General features: G+C 35.3%; 1 protein-coding gene across 1 annotated transcript; it reads right to left on the bottom strand.

Annotated features, from left to right (window-relative positions):
* Window positions 1-955: 955 nt before the first annotated feature.
* LOC142972298 (cytochrome P450 18a1-like) lies at window positions 956-4,298 on the bottom strand. The gene is made up of 6 exons (XM_076113286.1): window positions 3,736-4,298; window positions 3,291-3,412; window positions 2,957-3,181; window positions 2,642-2,846; window positions 2,269-2,533; window positions 956-2,180 (listed from the first exon to the last, which is right to left on the bottom strand). Exons 1-6 carry the CDS (start codon window positions 4,118-4,120, stop codon window positions 1,757-1,759), a joined length of 1,626 nt encoding a protein of 541 aa, XP_075969401.1. The 5' UTR covers window positions 4,121-4,298; the 3' UTR covers window positions 956-1,756.
* Window positions 4,299-18,806: the final 14,508 nt, after the last annotated feature.

Genomic DNA, 18,806 nt, shown 5'->3' with positions numbered 1-18,806 from the left:
TCTGGGTATCACTAAATATGAAGATCTTTTTTATGCCTTGACAGTTTAAGTGGGTACAAAATATAAGTTCCCAAAATATCAAAACTTATCTTGATCAATCGATATATTTATTGGCAATGATTTGTCAAATATCCCTTGTCATATTTTAATGAATTTTGAAGGTACCTGGGGCGGCAGGGCTATATTAAAATTATAAAAATATTGCTTTTTTGGCCACTATAATTAAAAGATTAGTAGACGCTGACTAACGAATCAAATCAGAAATATTTCTGATGCACGAAATTAAGTTGGTATAAAAATTGATCAGTGATGTAGTTTTGAATTAGGTATGTTGAAACGATTGACACTGCGATGACGTATTATTAACCAGTTTTAGTAGGTAGTTTGCTACTACATTTTTTCATGAATGAAACAATGGCTTATCGGTAGTAACAGTCCCCTATGACTAATGGGAAAGACCGTGAGTAATGTCGCGCAGTCGATACCCTCGTTCGTAGGAATTGTAGGCAAGTCTATGTACCTACATCGATGACGTAGCTTGTCAGAGGGTCATTCACCCCGAACATTACTTAATACTGTTTATGTTCACGCAACTGCACCTTTACAAACTGGCATACCAGTTTAATTCAGTTTAAATAATTTAAATACGTTGGTTACGAAAGACCAAAAGTTCAACAAACTCTGTGTTTTGTAAGCAATACGAATTAAGCTTCAATATATTATCGGAATGGATTATCTTAACCGAGAAAAACTACTTGATTAATTATATTTTGAGAGGCTCCATTGGTTTTTCAAACAAAAACAACTCTGTATTTTAACGTGGAGACCAATTTATCATGTCTGTATAAAATACGGCGCAAAATGGTTTTTTTTATATTATTTTTCTGCTAAAACTGATTCTCAGTATTTCACTGAATAGATTGAGGTTTTGTAGAGTTGGGAATAAAACAAGAGGTTCAAATCAATATTTTTCTATTAATTTATTTCCTAAACTGTACATTGATATTTTAAAGTAGTGCATTATATACAAAGCTTATAAGATAGTTCAACAAACAACGGTGAGCTGCGAGCTAACAGACTTATTCAACTGAAGTTCAGTACAGAGCAACTTGGTTGCAAACAATGTGAATTTTAGTCCACTACACGAACACTATCGATAGGCGTTATTTCTACTTAGCGACGACGTCGCTCTAGACTAGTTGCTGGTTGTTACACTACCATGGAATGTTACTTCATACTCCTGATAGGTACATGTTATACTAGACATTTATATGAACACTTACAAACCTTAATGCTAAACTCTAACGTAACGCAACAAACATGAGATCACACACATCAAACCACATTCTCTCAAGTGACACTAATAAATAATGACCTAGAATTCTACATTTATTTTGGTATAGGTACTAGAACTTAGAACGTAACTCTTAAATATACGATTGTGCCATGGTGTGATTTGCCGAAGATTCTATCGTTCTAGTCTACCAACGCGCTAATACTGCAAATTCACACAAATGTCATTTTATAATCTCAACGATGGGAATATCAATATATCTAACGATCGGTCTACTATTTAATTGAACACTTTATGCACAGCCTCGACCATCGCCGGGGCGATGTCGTAACTTATATAATAAAGACTTAAATAAATGGTTGTCGATGCGCTCTAAAACGAGTGATCATTGAATACTGGTGGGTGTGTGGCGGCAATGCTGCAAGGCGGCGCGAGCTCGGAGCTGGCGGGCGCTGGCGGGCGCTAGTGCGCGCCGACGTGACGCAGGTGCGGGTGGTCGGGCGCCAGCGCGAGCGCGGCGGGCGCGGCGGCGGCGCGCGGCTCGAAGCGCACGCGGAACGCTTGCGGCGCGATGGTTGCGCCCACCGTGCCCTCCAGCGACGGCGGCGCGTCGCCCGCCTCCATCTGCACGTCGAACTGGTGCATCATGCACGCGAAGAACATGAACATCTCCATGCGCGCCAGCACGTCGCCCAGGCACATCCGCCTGCCCACGCCGAACGGCATGAAGAACTCCGGCCGCCTGATCTTGCCCGTCTCGTCGATGAACCGGCTGGGGTTGAACTTGTTGGGCTCGTCCCACAGGGTGGGGTCCATGTGTACGCAGTTGATGAGAGGCACGACTTGAGAGCCCGCGGGTATTCTGTATCCGTTGAGATGGACATCCCTAGAGAAAAAAAAAACTATTAGTGTTACATTCATTACTTTTTGACAATAACGATGTGCGACATTTTCATAAAGTTGATTGTACTTACTTTGTTGGTGAATGTGTGGTAGCGAGGGGTACGATGTTGGACATGCGAAGAGTTTCCAAGATTGTGGTTTCAGTGTAAGGGAGGTTTGGCATATCTTCGATGGTTGGCAGACGCTCGCGACCGATGACGGCATCGAGCTCTTCTTGTACGCGCCTCTTTACGTCGGGATTTCTCAACATGAACACAATCATCCACAGCAGAGAAGATTTGATCGTTTCCATACCAGCCGAGAAAAGATCTCCCAGGATTTGTTTCAATTGCAGTTCTGTGGAAAATATCATAACATAAATACTAAACTCTACAGTCAGAAAGGTTTAGAAATATAAGTAAAAATTCAGTTTGCGGCAGTATTATATTTTAATGAAAAACTTACCGTGATCTCTGCCTTCAAACAGTTCTCCGGCTCTGCCCTCAGTCTTGGCCTTTTCGATCTCGATCAAGTAGACATCGATGAGATCTCTCACGTTGTCGATATCAAGAGTTTCACGATGCTCGTCAATCAGGGTTTGGTAGAAAGCGAACATTTCTTCGCGATTCTTCGCCACTTTCTCCTGTGCTTGGGCTTTGCCGGGAAGATACTGCACAAAGAAATCATTTTTTAAGTAATTGCTATTTGTTTTCGATGTATTAGATTCAGTAAATATAAAAGATATTTCATAAAATAAAACTGATTAAGTCAATAACTTACATTGTATAGTGGAATATATTCTCCGTAGTGTACTTCGCCAAAAAGCCGCATTCCCTCCTCGATCAAATTGTTAAGCCTCTCAAAGCGAACATCGCCGTGTCCGAAGCGCACGGACATGGTAATGCCGCAGATGACGTTGGACACGCCCAAGGCGAGTAGGGGGTTAGCGTCGATAGGTGCGCCCTCCGCACGGTGCAAGTTTGCGATAAGGTCGTACACTTCGTTCTGTTGGAAAAAATCCTACTTAGTATTGTTGACAAACATTTTTTAGGACGGATTTACATTATTATCACGATAAGACATTCAATCGATACGAAAGTCAAAGATAACCAACCTTAATTCTTCCTTCCATGATTTTCTTGCCGTTTCCCATGTAAGTCATGCCGAACTCGCGGAGTTTGTCGTGCAAGAAGCGACGTTGGCTCTTCCAGAGGCGGCCCTCGCTGTTGATGATGCCTGTGGAGAGGGAGGCGTTATAACGAGGGCTCAACGTATGTGGGCGGCGCGAGCGCACGCCGCCGCGCCGGGAGGGACAACCGACCAATGACGCCCACATGCACATGTGCACTGCATTTACCGGCTTCATTTTTACACTCATAACTTTTAATACTTCTATTTATTTCAAGCCACTAAAATTTTCACACACAATTGCTTATATTTTCTAAGTAAATATTTATATTACTTTAAACAGATTTTTTATGGTGATCGATAACTAAAAACGTAATTTTTATAAAAGTAGGTTTCATAAAATGCTTAGTAAATAAAATAATAGTACTCACCAAGACCATCCAGAGTATGCATAAGTGGAGTGCTGGGGCGTCCGGTAAATTCTTCTCTCCGAAAAGCTTCCCTGATAAGCTTGTAGTCGCTGAGTACGATCGTCAACTGATTTCCGAGTCTTGCGGAGAACAGAGCGCCGTAGTTGCGAGCCAGCTCCAGGAAGGTCTTGTGGCGGACTCCGAGAAAGGGTAGGTAGCCGACGACAGGTGGGCCCCACGGGCCGGGCGGCAGCTTGCGAATTTCACGCACCAGCGACGCCAGCCGAAGCACCAACACCGCCGCGCCCGCCACCAACAGCAGCGGCAGCGAAGTACGCGACGCACAGTAGTTCACCACTTGCCATAGCCCCCACAATAGTTTAGAATTTGTCAGCATTGTTATCATTTTTACAGTCTATTATTGTTTAAAAATAAAAAATAACTGATGTTTATTTTTATATTTAGTTGCAAACGAAACGTAGCATTAGTGCGCGGAACGTAAATCGCGAAAGTGCGACGCCGAGAACTCAGTGATTGTATATCGCGTGCGACCGACGTCTGCGCACTGGCGCGCCGCTGGCGTGGCCTTGCGAATAAATACGCGCGCTCATACGCGGGGTGTCGCGCATGCAGGTTCGTCCCACCGGCGCGAGCGCTCCTCTCTCCGGCGCTTTTCCAACGATCTGTGCGCTACGAAGCCCGTAGCACTCATTCGTAGACCACTTTTATGAGAATATTTAAATCGTGCTGAATTTTTATTTTGTCCTTAGTTGATTAAACATACTTCAAGGCAGTAACTTAGTAAGTAGATTGTTTCTTAGCGATTTTTGTTAATAATTAAAGTAAGTTTATTAGAATAATACCTATTTTAATAAATTAAATGCTTAACAGTAAAGACGCCTTGTATATTTATTTACAACGGTGGTAAAACACTAACAAACATGTAACACAGACTCGTTCTAGTTCGATGTCGTAGTCGTGAATGTACTTACCCATTTCGAATTTTAAACAAGAATCGACTTTGGGGATGACCTCACTTGGTTTACCTATTGATGTTAATGTAGGCGTCGAAATTCGGCGAGGGGTGAGAGGGGAGATCGAGGTCGTGCGGGTGCGCATGCAGATGATAAGATTAACGAATTGCGTAAGTTGGCGCGAGGCAAGGTGACGGCGGGTCGACGACTCGCGATTGAGAGCCTTGGGCGAACTTCTACACTGCTCGACCTCTAAGCGACACTTAAATATCACTCTTAAAATTATACAACAAGATCACATACCCCATTCATTAAAGTGCTTTTAATAACAACCGTCTCTGCGTATTCTCTCCACACCTATCAATTACCATGTCCTGGCCAATGATTCAGACTATTTCAGGCGTAACCAATCCGACTTTCTACTCCGACTGATAATTATAAAACATTTATAAGTTATTAAATAACCTTTAACAAAACTACTGAGTCGAATGAATTAGCATACGACTATGCTTATTTGATCTGGATATTTGAATACATCCATAACGTGAATAATTGCAACCTCGTAGTTAGTATTATTTCATTTTATTTATTTTTACAACGCACATCACAATAGGCGAGATTATAAGGTAATAAATATCCGACGTCCATTATTAGTTCTACGCACACATTATTATGAGATTCTATTAATAGCACACATTTATGATTCAACACACAGAGATTAACTTGTCGAGATGAAAACTGCATTGCTATGCAGTCGAAGTAACAGGAAAACGGATACATGCACTTAAAAGGTAGGCTAAACAATTATGATCTCAGATAGTATAATTTAATTCTTAGTAGCGTAAATTCTGATAAATTTTATTGGCTTTTGATAGAAATTACTATTATATAAAAAGACAGCGAGACAAGCATTCAAAGTAAAAGTTTAAATAAAAGTTAAACTGACAATGTGAATGGATCCTTACTTTAAATGTAATTAATATAAATGCATTATACAATACACAAAGATAACATTTGTTTCGATTAGAATAAGTTGAATCGTTTAATATTTCATTTCATTCATTTGCGAATCATGATAAGAGTGTAATCAATACTACGGCCGCAGCTGCAATCGCATTGTTTTAGCAACCTTATGAACTCGACTACGAAATATAACACTATGTTCACTATGTTGTACTTACCTATCTTTTAATGACTCAGATATTTATAAAATTAATAAAATATTCCAGACTGAACGTGATATATACAAGGTATCTGCTAATTAAATGTAGAGCTATTCAAGTTTCATAGTTATCGATGTGTTTGCTATTAGGTATGTTCGTGAATACCGATAGGTAGTAAAACGATACTGCGTAGATGTGCATTATTTATCTACAGATATCACAATGCAGCTATTGCTTATATAAATATTATTATGGACGTTAAAAACAAATCTAGTGCTTATAGTTTCTTATTCCTAGAAAATCTATAATTTATGTAAATATATAAAATCACAACATATAGAAAATATTTTTTAGAATTAGAATAATATAAGCGTCACATTTCCTGGCGGAAAATAACAAACTGGGACATGTAGTTTTTTTCCTACTGTTGAATATTTTACATTTGCATAGATAATTTATTGCACATTGGATTGCATTGCGCCCCGGGCAATTCGGAGTATTTCTTAGTATCAGACACGTGGTCTTGAGTAACTGATGATTATGAGTGATACTTAGAAACCTCTTATTAGGGTACATTGTTGCAACATTGATACAACATTACAGAACTCATCATTACTATATCAAATATTATATTTCAAATTGTAAAAAATCGGAACCTTAACCTCGAATAACAAAAAATATACAATAATAACAAGAAAATACGCTAATATTTCAGTAGGTATCGTAAAGAAAATTCGTGAAATGTTATTCTAACGATGTTCTTCTGTCGATCTAATTTGAGTTCATAAACCTCTTAGCTGGCGCATAGGAAACAATGGGCAGATTAGTGAAAACCGAGGATATCTTTGCAATGCAGATGCCGCTTTCATAGCTCGACGTAAATTGTGTTCTTTGTGTTGAACGCATAATAGACTAAACTGGGACGCCAGTATTAATGCACTAAGATTAATTCTAGTAGCTCACACCGCTCACACTAGGCCGGATAGGTATCTGCTATTCCATTTGTATTTGGATAATAATGGTCTTTCCTATCCTATTTAAACTTATGATGAGTAAATTTGATACAAAAGTTAGATCAGGTAGGCTGTGGAAATTCCAGCAATAAGTTAGAAATGTATTTACTAGAGACGTAGGTGACAAAAAATATTATCATAAAATGATTTGTATTGAAGAGACAGTAGTCCTCAATACAGGCAAAACAAATATTCAGATTGTTTGAAACTAAATCTCAGATAAGTTTTAGTACATTTTTATTTCCCTTGCTTCGGTTTGTTATAGAAGAATATTATTACGTGGTTTAAGTATAACAAGTTCTACGGACATACAATCACGTATACATTCAAATAAAACACGAACTAAGTACCTACAAGTACGGCTTAAAAGATTTCCTTGTCTTCGTCTGTGATACAAGAAAAAAAGGAAAGCCCTGATAGTGTCACCATTTCTTTATCGAATAGAGATATAAATAAAATACAAACGATAACTGCGCTAATCTAAGTTGAAGGATTTTTGGATACTCAGATACCATCTAATAAACAAAAAACTTTTCCAGAAATTGTCAGAAAGTAAAACTTCTATTTAAGTAAGACGTAATTTATAAAATTAAATATTTTTATGAGTCATGTCCCTTTATGTTCATTTTGAAAATTGTTTTTTAACTTGCTATTTAAAAGCATTGGCTTTCAAAGCGTTTGAATATACGCATAGCAGTTATAGTGCCTTCGTTTCGGCATTGGTTTGTAACAAATAACTGTATTATCGTATTGAGGCACTCGTCATTGTCACCAAATCTTTTGTGTCAAAGTTCATACAGGAAATATCATGTCAAAATGCATATTTAAAAAATACTTAATTACTTATGTTATAGATACTACTAGTTATATTTAATATCTACATATTATGCTGGACCGTAATATTAAAATTAAATGTTTTTTTACAATATTAGTCTGTCAACTCTAATGTATGGTATGTTTTCAGTCGCCATCGTTACATATATCTTTTTTTCTAATAGAATACATAAAATCTATTCTATTAGAAAAAAAGAAACGGACAGGTGTCTAAAAAATTATCTCGTATACCTTGATAATCCTGATAACAGCAATTTAGAGGTGGGCTTATCTGCCGGGCCTTTCGCCAGCTTTTATCTAACGCCGGCCATTTAATACTACGACTGCAAAACGCAGTGCGCTTAGCTTTACTATACTAGTATATTATATACAGTTAGTATCGTCGGGATATCAATTTTCAACTAAGTATAAACAAATCATCAAGTCACGTTGTGCCTAGGCCGAGAGATCAATGACCGTCCCTTTTATCGCTGCAGCTACGATTTATCGGGACTGTTATCGTGTTTCGTTATTTCCTATCAACCGTCATTGTTAGATTAGACAGCCACACGTGCTAGATTGTCGTATGATTCGTTATATAATGCTATCTGCAGTAAGGGATAGATAGCTATTGTTTTAACTGGTTAAACTTTTTTACGCAGTTATTAGGGCTTTTTCTATTGAAATTTCTTATCACGATAACAGCACTCCATTAAATCATTGAAGTTGCATTTGTTTTCACTCAAAATGAATATTTAAGGTCTACAAAATTGTCCAAATATATGGTTAAAACGGCAAACTGCGTGGTTACTCTGCATCGGTATCATTTAACATAACTTACACAACACATTGAACAGCATTTATCTGGCAGTAACATATCGCTGCTTCACTGGAAAATTTTAACAGTGGAGGAAAATTTTGTACGAATAATTACCGTTTAAGTTCACTTATGTAAGCAACATTGTATTGAAACAACATGAATGGAATTTTTTGGATGAAGTTTAGGTTCAATGAGGGGAAAATATGTTCCTGAAAAGTCGTGAGTCTACTTGTGCGAAATTACAATTTAATATTTTAAGTCCCAAAAATAAGCAGTATGGTAGACTTCTGTGTAATCCCTGTTTAGGTTTTGTTTACTGTTAACTTCGATACGATCAAAATGCTTGAAAAAATCAGGTCATATTTAGAAACATAATTAAAAATATATAATATATCTATTTCACTAGTTGGGGTAAGTGCAAAAAAATCATACATTTATTAGAAACATTGGATAAAAAACACACAAAATGTATTTTCTAGTCAAACACGGCACTTGCCTTTGAATATGTACAGAGCGACATATTTTAATTTGTTATATATGAGCGTTGACGAATCGAGCATGTCATATTGTTAACGCTTTTTCATTGACCTCAATTCTATAATCACGTAACACAAACATTATCTTACTTCCTATTACAATCGTAAGAGATATTAATAACGTTGAAGGCTCTTTATTATCTGCTTAGAGGTCCGTCATGAGTATGAAGAATGTTTATTGGAACATAGGCCTGTGATACAACAAAACAAGCAGTTTACTGAACATTAATTGGATATATCGTGGCTGTGCTAAAAGTTACCCTGAAACAATTCTACGGCCGAAATACACCTCGCAAATTCATTTAACCGAGGGTTTGTGGTTTATTAGATTAAATAGGATACGTTTAGCGAATTAGTACTTTTGCTAAGCTTAAGAGTCAGAGAATCACGCATGGCATCTTCACAATAACTTAGCAGCTAAATTAAATAGCTAATAAATGAATGTGGAGAGTTACTTTGTAAAGATCTAAAATTGAATTAGTATGTAACTTATCAATTTAATTGATGAATTGTATTTACTTTTAAATAAAATAGCCCGTATGTTTGGGTTATACTTTAATCCTATGACCCACAATATTTTTTTCCGGATTACATTGTATCATGAGACTATGACCGCTAACTCTACATTTACTATAATTTCTAGTAGAAATTTTGACAGATCCTAAACTGTAGCCGTAAGAATTTATATGAATACATGTTGTACCCGTACACTAACATATTAAAAGTTGCAACGATACGCCTGCGAGGAACCCTCATTAAATTTTCATTCCTATTCGCCTCTACATATGAAATGGCTCGCAGGTCATCCAATTTGCTCCAGCGCCATTCATATAAATTAATTGAAGGTGAGATTTACTGTACCATCTTATGTGTGTGCAAGTAAGTGGGGCACATAGATTTTTTACAGTTACGAAGTAGTAAACGGTATTTGAACCCGAAGTATTTTTTCTTTGCACTAATCGACAATGGAACTAAAAGTATTGTGCATCTTCAAAGACAAAAGATTAGGCACAGACATGAAAAGCTATGGATACAGAATCGCTAGACAGTCTGCCAGACGTATATCGATCGCGTAACATCGTTCCAAAATAGACATTTCTTGGTACTCCTCAATAAACTTATGAGAAACCTTTATTCCTTTAAGGTTTGCTTTTATAATAATGTATTATATTTTCCGTATATTGAAAGAATTTCCCTGCCTAATTAAGAGTACAATAAAAATCGTTTGAGCATATAATATTAGTCAAACTTAATGATTGTTTCACACGCACGTGACAATTCTATATGGGAGGGTCCAAAGGAAAACTTCATATAAAACTAAATTATTACCAATTAGTAGAAAAGAAAATTCCAAAAAATAAATCAACGAATGTACCTACCTAATGTTAGTCAAGCGGGCATACATACCTACACATGATATGAGTAAAAGAAGAAATAACATTGCCGAATTAAGAACCTTCCTTTTTTAAAGTCGGTTAACATAAGTGAGATACTGCAATGAGTATTGTAGTATTCACTTTTAATCTTTGATTTTTTTGCAGATTTTCAACCTAACATTTTACAACCGAGAAATAATAATAAAGCTAAACTTTATTACACGATTAATGTAATACAATCTTACAATGACTATATTTATTCGTAGTTTAACAGAACACCTACTACTTTATCTTTATAAAAACGCTTTAATTACATGAACCATAGACGACTTATACTAAATACTTTAAAGTAAAACAATTTATTAATTTACAAACAGGTTGGAATGAATAAGTATATGGTTATGAATTTTAATTAACGTTGAGTATGTAGGTACTTACTGCCAGCACATGATATTTATGGACACGTAAAACTAGTTTAAACCGATCAACTTCGTGTGGGCGTTTAGTCAAATGACTGACAATAATTAATATAATAGATTTAAACGATTAAATTTAATAAAATAAATATATTTATTTCCATTGAATAATTTACCATGAATGGCGTTTAATTAGGTCATCGCTCTCACTAGCGCTGCCTTAGATACTGACAATAGATTATACGTCAATGGACATATGCGCACTCGTTCTGTTTGCTTATCCTCGATTATTTATTCCTTGACATAAATACAAGTGCAAATTTTGTATTCATGACCTTTTGATACACCTATCCGATGTTAGATTTTTAAATTGTATTGAAAGATTCAATTACTCTCTAGACCAATCAATAGTAGCATCTGAAGAACGCAATCTTTAGTACAACATGAAGTGATACGTTTTTACGAAATATATCGTTGCTAAGTACGCAAACAACTCATAACGAAAATGTACGAAATAACTGCTTGCGTGCATATTTGAACAAATAAAAAAAGAAGGCAGATAAAATGTCTACTTACTAATTAGTCACCATATTATGCAATACAAACAAGAAAAAAGTGAAATTAGGCAAAACGCGTGAGTGTCCTAGTTATTGTGAACGTCTTCATGATCTCGATTGCGAAAAGTGATTCATCATCATTTCCTTGTAGGCGCCGCTACGGCGTGCTCGGGAAGTCAAAACAAACTTACTATTAGGGGAGAGAGGGCACATATTTATATTTTATTTATTTTCACATCACATTTGCATTTCTATTTTTCAAAAGAATCGGGCGTGTGGGGTTTTGTTAACCTAACTAGGTCTATAAAAACGAAACTAAAATTTAAAAAATATTTCAAATGTGACGTGAACTGTTTTATTCTTTTTCAATACCTATTACCTTACAATTTATTTTTATAAGGCAGACGTATTTTACATAGCATTGTCTGCATCTCTTCTATCATGTGGCAAAAGAACGTGATCGCCGAAAATATCAAACAAAAACCGCTATTTATCATACCAACCTCTGACACTGACTGAATAAATTTGGGGCGTATTCAGATTTCTGTCCATGACCCTTACAAAAGATTTCTCTCTAATAAAAGTAGGAAGACATTTCTGTGCGTTACGCTTGTGTATTATGCCATATCTTTGCGATATGTTAATAATATCGAGGGATGTGTTGTAAAAATAAGGGACATGAAGTCAATGTTCTTTATTTATTAGCTTTCGGTACGCCGCCGAGCATGAAAATGGTTTTCGTACATGAAAAATCATGTCGCCCTCATCTTAATTCCATATAATCAAAAGTTTATGTGAGAATATGTTCGTGACGGACATCTGGGCACTGAATTATCCCAATTATTAAGATTAAATACTTTGCTAAATAAATGCTAAATATTTTGCTGCTTTATCTCAAATAAAATTTATTTCGATTTATATGATTAAATAACGTGATGCACATTTCCCCCCGGTCACTCTACGTTATCCGAATATTTCAACTTTGCATAGTAACCACTTTCATTAGTAAGTATTGCAGTATTGTCAATTATACACTTTTTATTTCGAACAATGCACTTGTCGTTAGGCCAGTTTTATACTCATATTTTTATATAAAGTAAGATACACTTTTAACATAGTAATAGCACATAGTAATCAAGTTATTGTGTTGGTCATTTTATGAGTAACCGATGAAATTATGACATACACTAAGAGGAATGTGCACTGAAATCGGAGATAAAAAATATTTTCATGAACAAAACATTATGTTATAGGTCATATTTTTTTTCTGAAAATTTTAAAATGTTTAACTAATAAAGTTAAATACTTAGTAATAAGTCTGATGTGTTACATAGTAGGTAACATAAATTACTGTTACTATCTGAATGACTGTCCGTGACATACCAATCACGTTAAAGATTTGACGATTGTGACGATTTTTAATTATAAAAATGTATTATCAGCGACCTTCAATATGCAAAAAGTAGGTGACACCATTTTCGCACTACCTATACGCTCGTGAGGGTGATAACACGGGTGATAACTGGGAGCCCTACAGGCACCCGGGGAACACGTGACCGGCGGCGCTCGGCGCACGCGCATTCATCACTTTTAATACAAAGACGAGATATTTTCATGTAGACTCACTTTGTTTAGATGATATAATATTAGTTGTTTTGCTTCACAGATACGCAATGGAAAATATAATTACTTTGTTTTGATAGCGGTACGTTGCGTACACTTACAAAACAGATTATAACAGCCGAAATACGCATTCCATTAAAGGACATACTTGTATGCTGCAAGGTAGCAATATCTTTTCGTATACACCTGCTATTTGTATGACATCTGTCATAAAGTAAAATGCTTTTGGACTAGTTTTGATCAAGTGTACTTCATTCTTAATATAGACCACACACGTATGAAATAATATTCCATTTGTTGTGCCACTGTTATCTCTAGAGTAAAGATAAATGTTCCGTAAAATCCAAACATTATTACATCTTAATACGTACACAGATTCCAATAACATTAATATTTTACTACAACTGAATGCTAGAGGTGGAAAATTTTATCATTGCGATAAGATTTTCAAACAGTAAATTTAATCCAAAATAAACCATTGAACCGGATTCGGTTAGGTCGTATTAAATATGAATTTTACTTATCGGTACAGATAAATTAATAATAACTTTATTAACGCAGTATTAATGTTCTGTAATATAAATTGTAGTGTGTATAAATTGCGAAGGAATACCAACAGGTATTTTCTTTTATATGACACAAAATACATATTATTTTATATCTAAAAGAAGCATCACATCCGCTTCTTCATATTAGCACAATGAAAAACTTTAAAAAGAAAATAATTCCAAGGAACAAAAGCTTAAATAAAGACTCAACTATAACTTGGAGATTTATTCATAATTTTAAATTACTTTTGTCATTGTTAAACTAATGGCTACATACATCAATGATAATGTATTTTTATTCATAATAATACCCATTCGTAGAGTCTCTAGATTACTTAAGGTTATCAATGGGCACAATAGAATAATCTTATTGAAAGTTCAAAATACGTAATTACCATTATAACAATGTTCTGTTACGGAAATCCCAATAAATAATACCTATTGATGTTTACACATTATAGTCGTTCGGGCTACTTACGAGTACATGCAATTCGATACAAACAGGGGTCGTTAAACCGAACCTAGTTCGATGCACATTTGGCGAAATGTAAGACATATGTAAAGAACACCTTGCTGTTATCGTACTATCGTGTTCTGTTCAGGGAATACGAAACGATGCGAGGTATCGATGCTTCGTATTTCGGACATAAAACTGTCGATACGTCTGCAGCTGTAGAATCGCTTAACTTTCATGTCCAAAAGGGAAAGAAACAGCTGCGTTTTTTGCATCGCAAATGTCTATTTAGTTGCTGACATTTCGGTTATGTTCTTCTTTATAATGTTTATTAAATACCGACGGGAATAAGTAATGTGTTTTATTCTACATACAAAGTTCAAGCGGACGTTATTAATGTATTAATCATATTATAAGGTGCAAAGGCTTCGCTCACGTGAGAGAGCTAGCAGGCCTTCTTTGAAATTATTTTAATTATCTTTTGCAAAATAATGAGTAAGAAAACTTTGTTGTTAAATAAGTGTATGTCATGAGTAACAACAGCGTTCTTAATTCATCCAGTAATAAGAATATTACTGGATGAATTAATCAGGTGTAGCGAGCAAAATATAATACAATGTCACCTTCTAGGCGGTGAGTGTTGACTGACTAATATGTTGAAATAATTATTCCGGATGTAATATCGAATTCTCAAGTTAAGACTCATTGTACATTTCGGCATAATAAAGTTGTTGAGAAGCAGTGGAGAGATATTAGCAAAATGACATACAGGGCGTTTCGACCGCGGCGTTTTTTAGTCTAATGGACAGCGAGTCTCACGGGGTTCGCGTGTCTTTACGTGGAAGTGTAGCTACTCGTTGGCCAGTTCTGACCGTGTCGAAATCGTAATGTCTTCCCGGGATTGCGACGCGACAACGCGACGTAACCCGAAACGCTCCTCGCGTTACGTGTTGAGCGTAATTCGCGTTACTTTATGTAAGAATAGTAAACACGTGATGACATGGCTTTTCTATAGTCAAATATTGTTAAGAACTTCCGTATAAAAGGCTCCTTGGCTGTGTTACAAATAATACTTTACTTTACTTTTTTTTACTTAAAGGTAGGTACTAGCTAGATAACATGTTTTATATTCGGTGCAATCACTTTAGGTCATTGAATCTAAACGATATTAGTAAAAGGAACCTGGTATGTATCTATTATACTGCATATACGTATTTTTTTAAAATTAAGGTCTTATTATTTTTAGACTGAATCGTAATATTTATAGCTTTATTTTGTGCACATAAAAGGAGATTATTAAAATTAAAAAGACTTTGACCGAAATACACGAAGGCGAACTGGGAACGGGAACATAAATATGAACTAGATTGCGATCGACAGCCTCGTATATTATTCCTTCATGATTACGATGAAAGATGTCAATTACTGAATACAGTTTTCTTTTATTTATTATTTCGATGTTCAGCGTACGGTTACCGTATACCTCGCAAATACATAGGAACACATATTATGTGTGTTATTTTCGTTGATATTCTTAGATTTTTTTATGTAAATTGTGGGCAGTGGACGGATAAATCATAATTGATAATTGTTATCGTTTATGAAGAACTGTTTAAAAACTTGTTGTTTCAGAATATAATTAGGTAGGTACATTGATTCCAAGCTTAACAATTACTCGTAGTATTAAATTAAAGACACTGAATTTTTTTATAAAAAATGTTATTCCATTTTTTGTATAACTTTACACCGTAAAAACATTACTGTAGCACAAATAGTTCTTATAATACACACAATTCGAAAAAAACATTGCCCCGACATGTACATACATACCTAAAGAGTAGAGTCGTATAAGAGTACAGAGAACAAAAGCCCCTCCTATCGTTGTCGGCAAAAAAAGAAAGGTGCAGGAAGCATGAAAGTGCAACAGGCCAGCTGGTCCAGGAGGTTTCCAAATCTTCGTATTTGCGTGAATGGCTGGGGTGAACGACCTGTTTAGAGCGGAGTGAGCGCAACGCAAGCGCGGCCAATCGATAAACACTTGCGTAAGAGCAGCACGCCCTCCTAAGGGATTTACTATAAGGAGCAATTGCCAAAAGGTGTTTAAGACTTTCTTGAATTAAAGTGCCTTTTAATGTTATGAGTAAATCTCGATTGTCTAACTTCCCTGAAGGGTCTGTTACGCCAGCCCTTATCACGCCGCGGAATGAACCGGTAAGTGGTCACTACTCCAACTTAGTAGATATTGCACAGACCATTTAATTACTTTCTAAGATATCCGGCTTTATATTGTACAGAACAACTGAGTGCTACAACTTGCGTTACTTAACACAATACTTAAAGCTTCCATAAATAAGGATTCTTTATCGTGTCACGCAGTTTAGTCAGTAATTATCTTTTCTTAAATTCTCTCATCAAAGATGGTCATTGTGAATTAGGCCTATTTCTAGTACGCGTGGCCCGTGACGTCATTTCGCCAAAACTATCAACGACGCACTTCTCAGGTCAATTGATAACCTACTTACTGCTTACTGGACAGTTACTGCGTTGCAAAAACTTAACATACACATATAATTCATATTTATTAAATCGTGCAACTAATTAAATGGACATTACAAACATTTACTATTAATTACTCAACTACGCGGTGCCAAAATGTTTAAAACGAAATAAATGTTAACGATTAAATAAAATATACACTCACAAAAAGTAAAAATACTCACAGCCCTGCTGGTAAAATTATTTAAAAGCTCCGTAATTTCAAGGACGAAATCAAATAAAAAAGGAAAACACATAATATGTAATAAACAACAATTAAACGTCTTACGTCAATAATGAATTTCCCTTTAAAAAAAGTAGAAATTAGCGCGCGTGTTACGCACGCAGGTTCGCAACTAAAAAGGGTACAACAAAAAGTTACGGAAACTTTTTATTAGCATAGTAGAAATGAAACTGAAACTGGCCATTTGTGGTCAAAAAAATAAATGCCATTAGTGTTTTCTTTTTTTATGAATTTATTCGTCGAGTTATAATGGCTTTCACTTTTTATTTTACCCCTTTCGGCCAGTTTAAAATTATCGACATAATGTTCTTTGTAAAACCTTTTTTAATAATTATAATATAAACAATGCTTGTATGTACATAAATTAGGTAATAGTTTCAGTTAAAATAGCCAATAATAGATTATAAAAATGTAGCTATTATTTTAACTAAAGATAATGATAATAATAATTTTTAGAATAAGCTGACATTTTCACCATTTATTGTAAACACGGGTTCCTATTTCCGATCAGAAAGTTATATTCGGATAATCCCAAACCGACATAATTCATAATTCCCGTGTAATTAATTAAAAGCAGATCACAGGAAGTTTTATTATTTATCTATTTTGCATGGACTCCGAACGGAAGGCTAACGCCACACAAACGCATAGTACGATAACGTTAATGTACACGCTTTTAGCGTGAAACACGTTTTTGCCAATGGCTAATTACCCCATAATATTGGGTACTTTAAATGATAATTTGGCTACTTCGGGTCACCTTAATAATGCAGATAAATTGAAACCACCCACTTTATTGTGAGTAATTAGTGTGAAATTGTAGGCTAGTGGCACGGTCCCACACACCAAGATACCATGTTAGAGTCAATTTTGATTATACACAGGCCCTTTAAGCATTGTCGGTCTCTTATCTAATGGTATATGGGAATTAACATGACTCAAACATTTGACTTGATTTTCTACATTTTTGGACGCGGGTGCAACCCGACGTTCATGAAACGGTCTACCTTTTCAAATTATGTAAAACAATTCAAAAAATCGATTATAACCTCTCCTTTCAGGTTCCTGAAACGTTAAGACGAATTTAATGTTTTAGATTTCATACGATTTCCACATTAACGGTAATCAAAAATGCAATTGTAACAAAACGAAAGAAAGCTTACGAAAAATACTGGTCAAATAACTAAAAATTAGTTGTAACACTGGCGTGTGCAAAAATACTTTTAAAAGTATCGATGAAAACCATAAACGTATTATACTTAAATGAAACTTTTATTATACTTAGGTATCTTACTAAAAATAGCCTTAATATAGAGACGGTGTTATAATATTATATAACCAAAACAGAGTAGTTAAAAAGATACACAAACTCTTTTTGTTTAAATACAAATGGGGACATTCACGTTCACAATTTTTTAAGAAGACAAGAATGTTGATAGGATTTTTTTATTTTATCGTGGGTTATGAGGGCATGTATACAATAAACGAAATAATACACTTAATGATTTAATAAATACCCTTTAAAAATACTATTATGTACTTGTACTATATGAAATCGCCCGACAGGGGTCACTTATCAGTGTTCATTATCTTTATTATATATTAATACAGTTCTCGTCACAATTCCTACAAACAAAACTGCTGAATGAAAAATATTTTCATTATAATTTTGGTATTTACTCGTTTAGTTATCAATCGACGCTGGCCTTTCGTTTCTGATATAACATGAAATAGGCATTACACGTCCGTCAACCTTGTTAAAGTCATAGACATACCTAAAAAGATAAAAATAAGTTATATAACGCAAGGTGACCCAAAAATTCGGCAATGCAGTCACAGACATTAATTACATTGACCTCTCTGGAATTTATCATTACTATACTGAAATGTTTTAAACATGTCATCAAACAATGTCAAATCATCTAGAATGTGGCTTCACAAATAAAATAGGTTAGCTACTCATGTTACTCAAATAGGTATTTGACGAACAACACATAATACTTCTTTAGCTAAGTTAAGT

The sequence above is a fragment of the Anticarsia gemmatalis genome, chromosome 4 (genome assembly GCF_050436995.1).
Source record: "Anticarsia gemmatalis isolate Benzon Research Colony breed Stoneville strain chromosome 4, ilAntGemm2 primary, whole genome shotgun sequence".
NCBI lineage: Eukaryota > Metazoa > Arthropoda > Insecta > Lepidoptera > Erebidae > Anticarsia > Anticarsia gemmatalis.
Note: the sequence above shows the minus strand (reverse complement) of the source record. Positions and strands in the feature narration are given on the sequence as shown.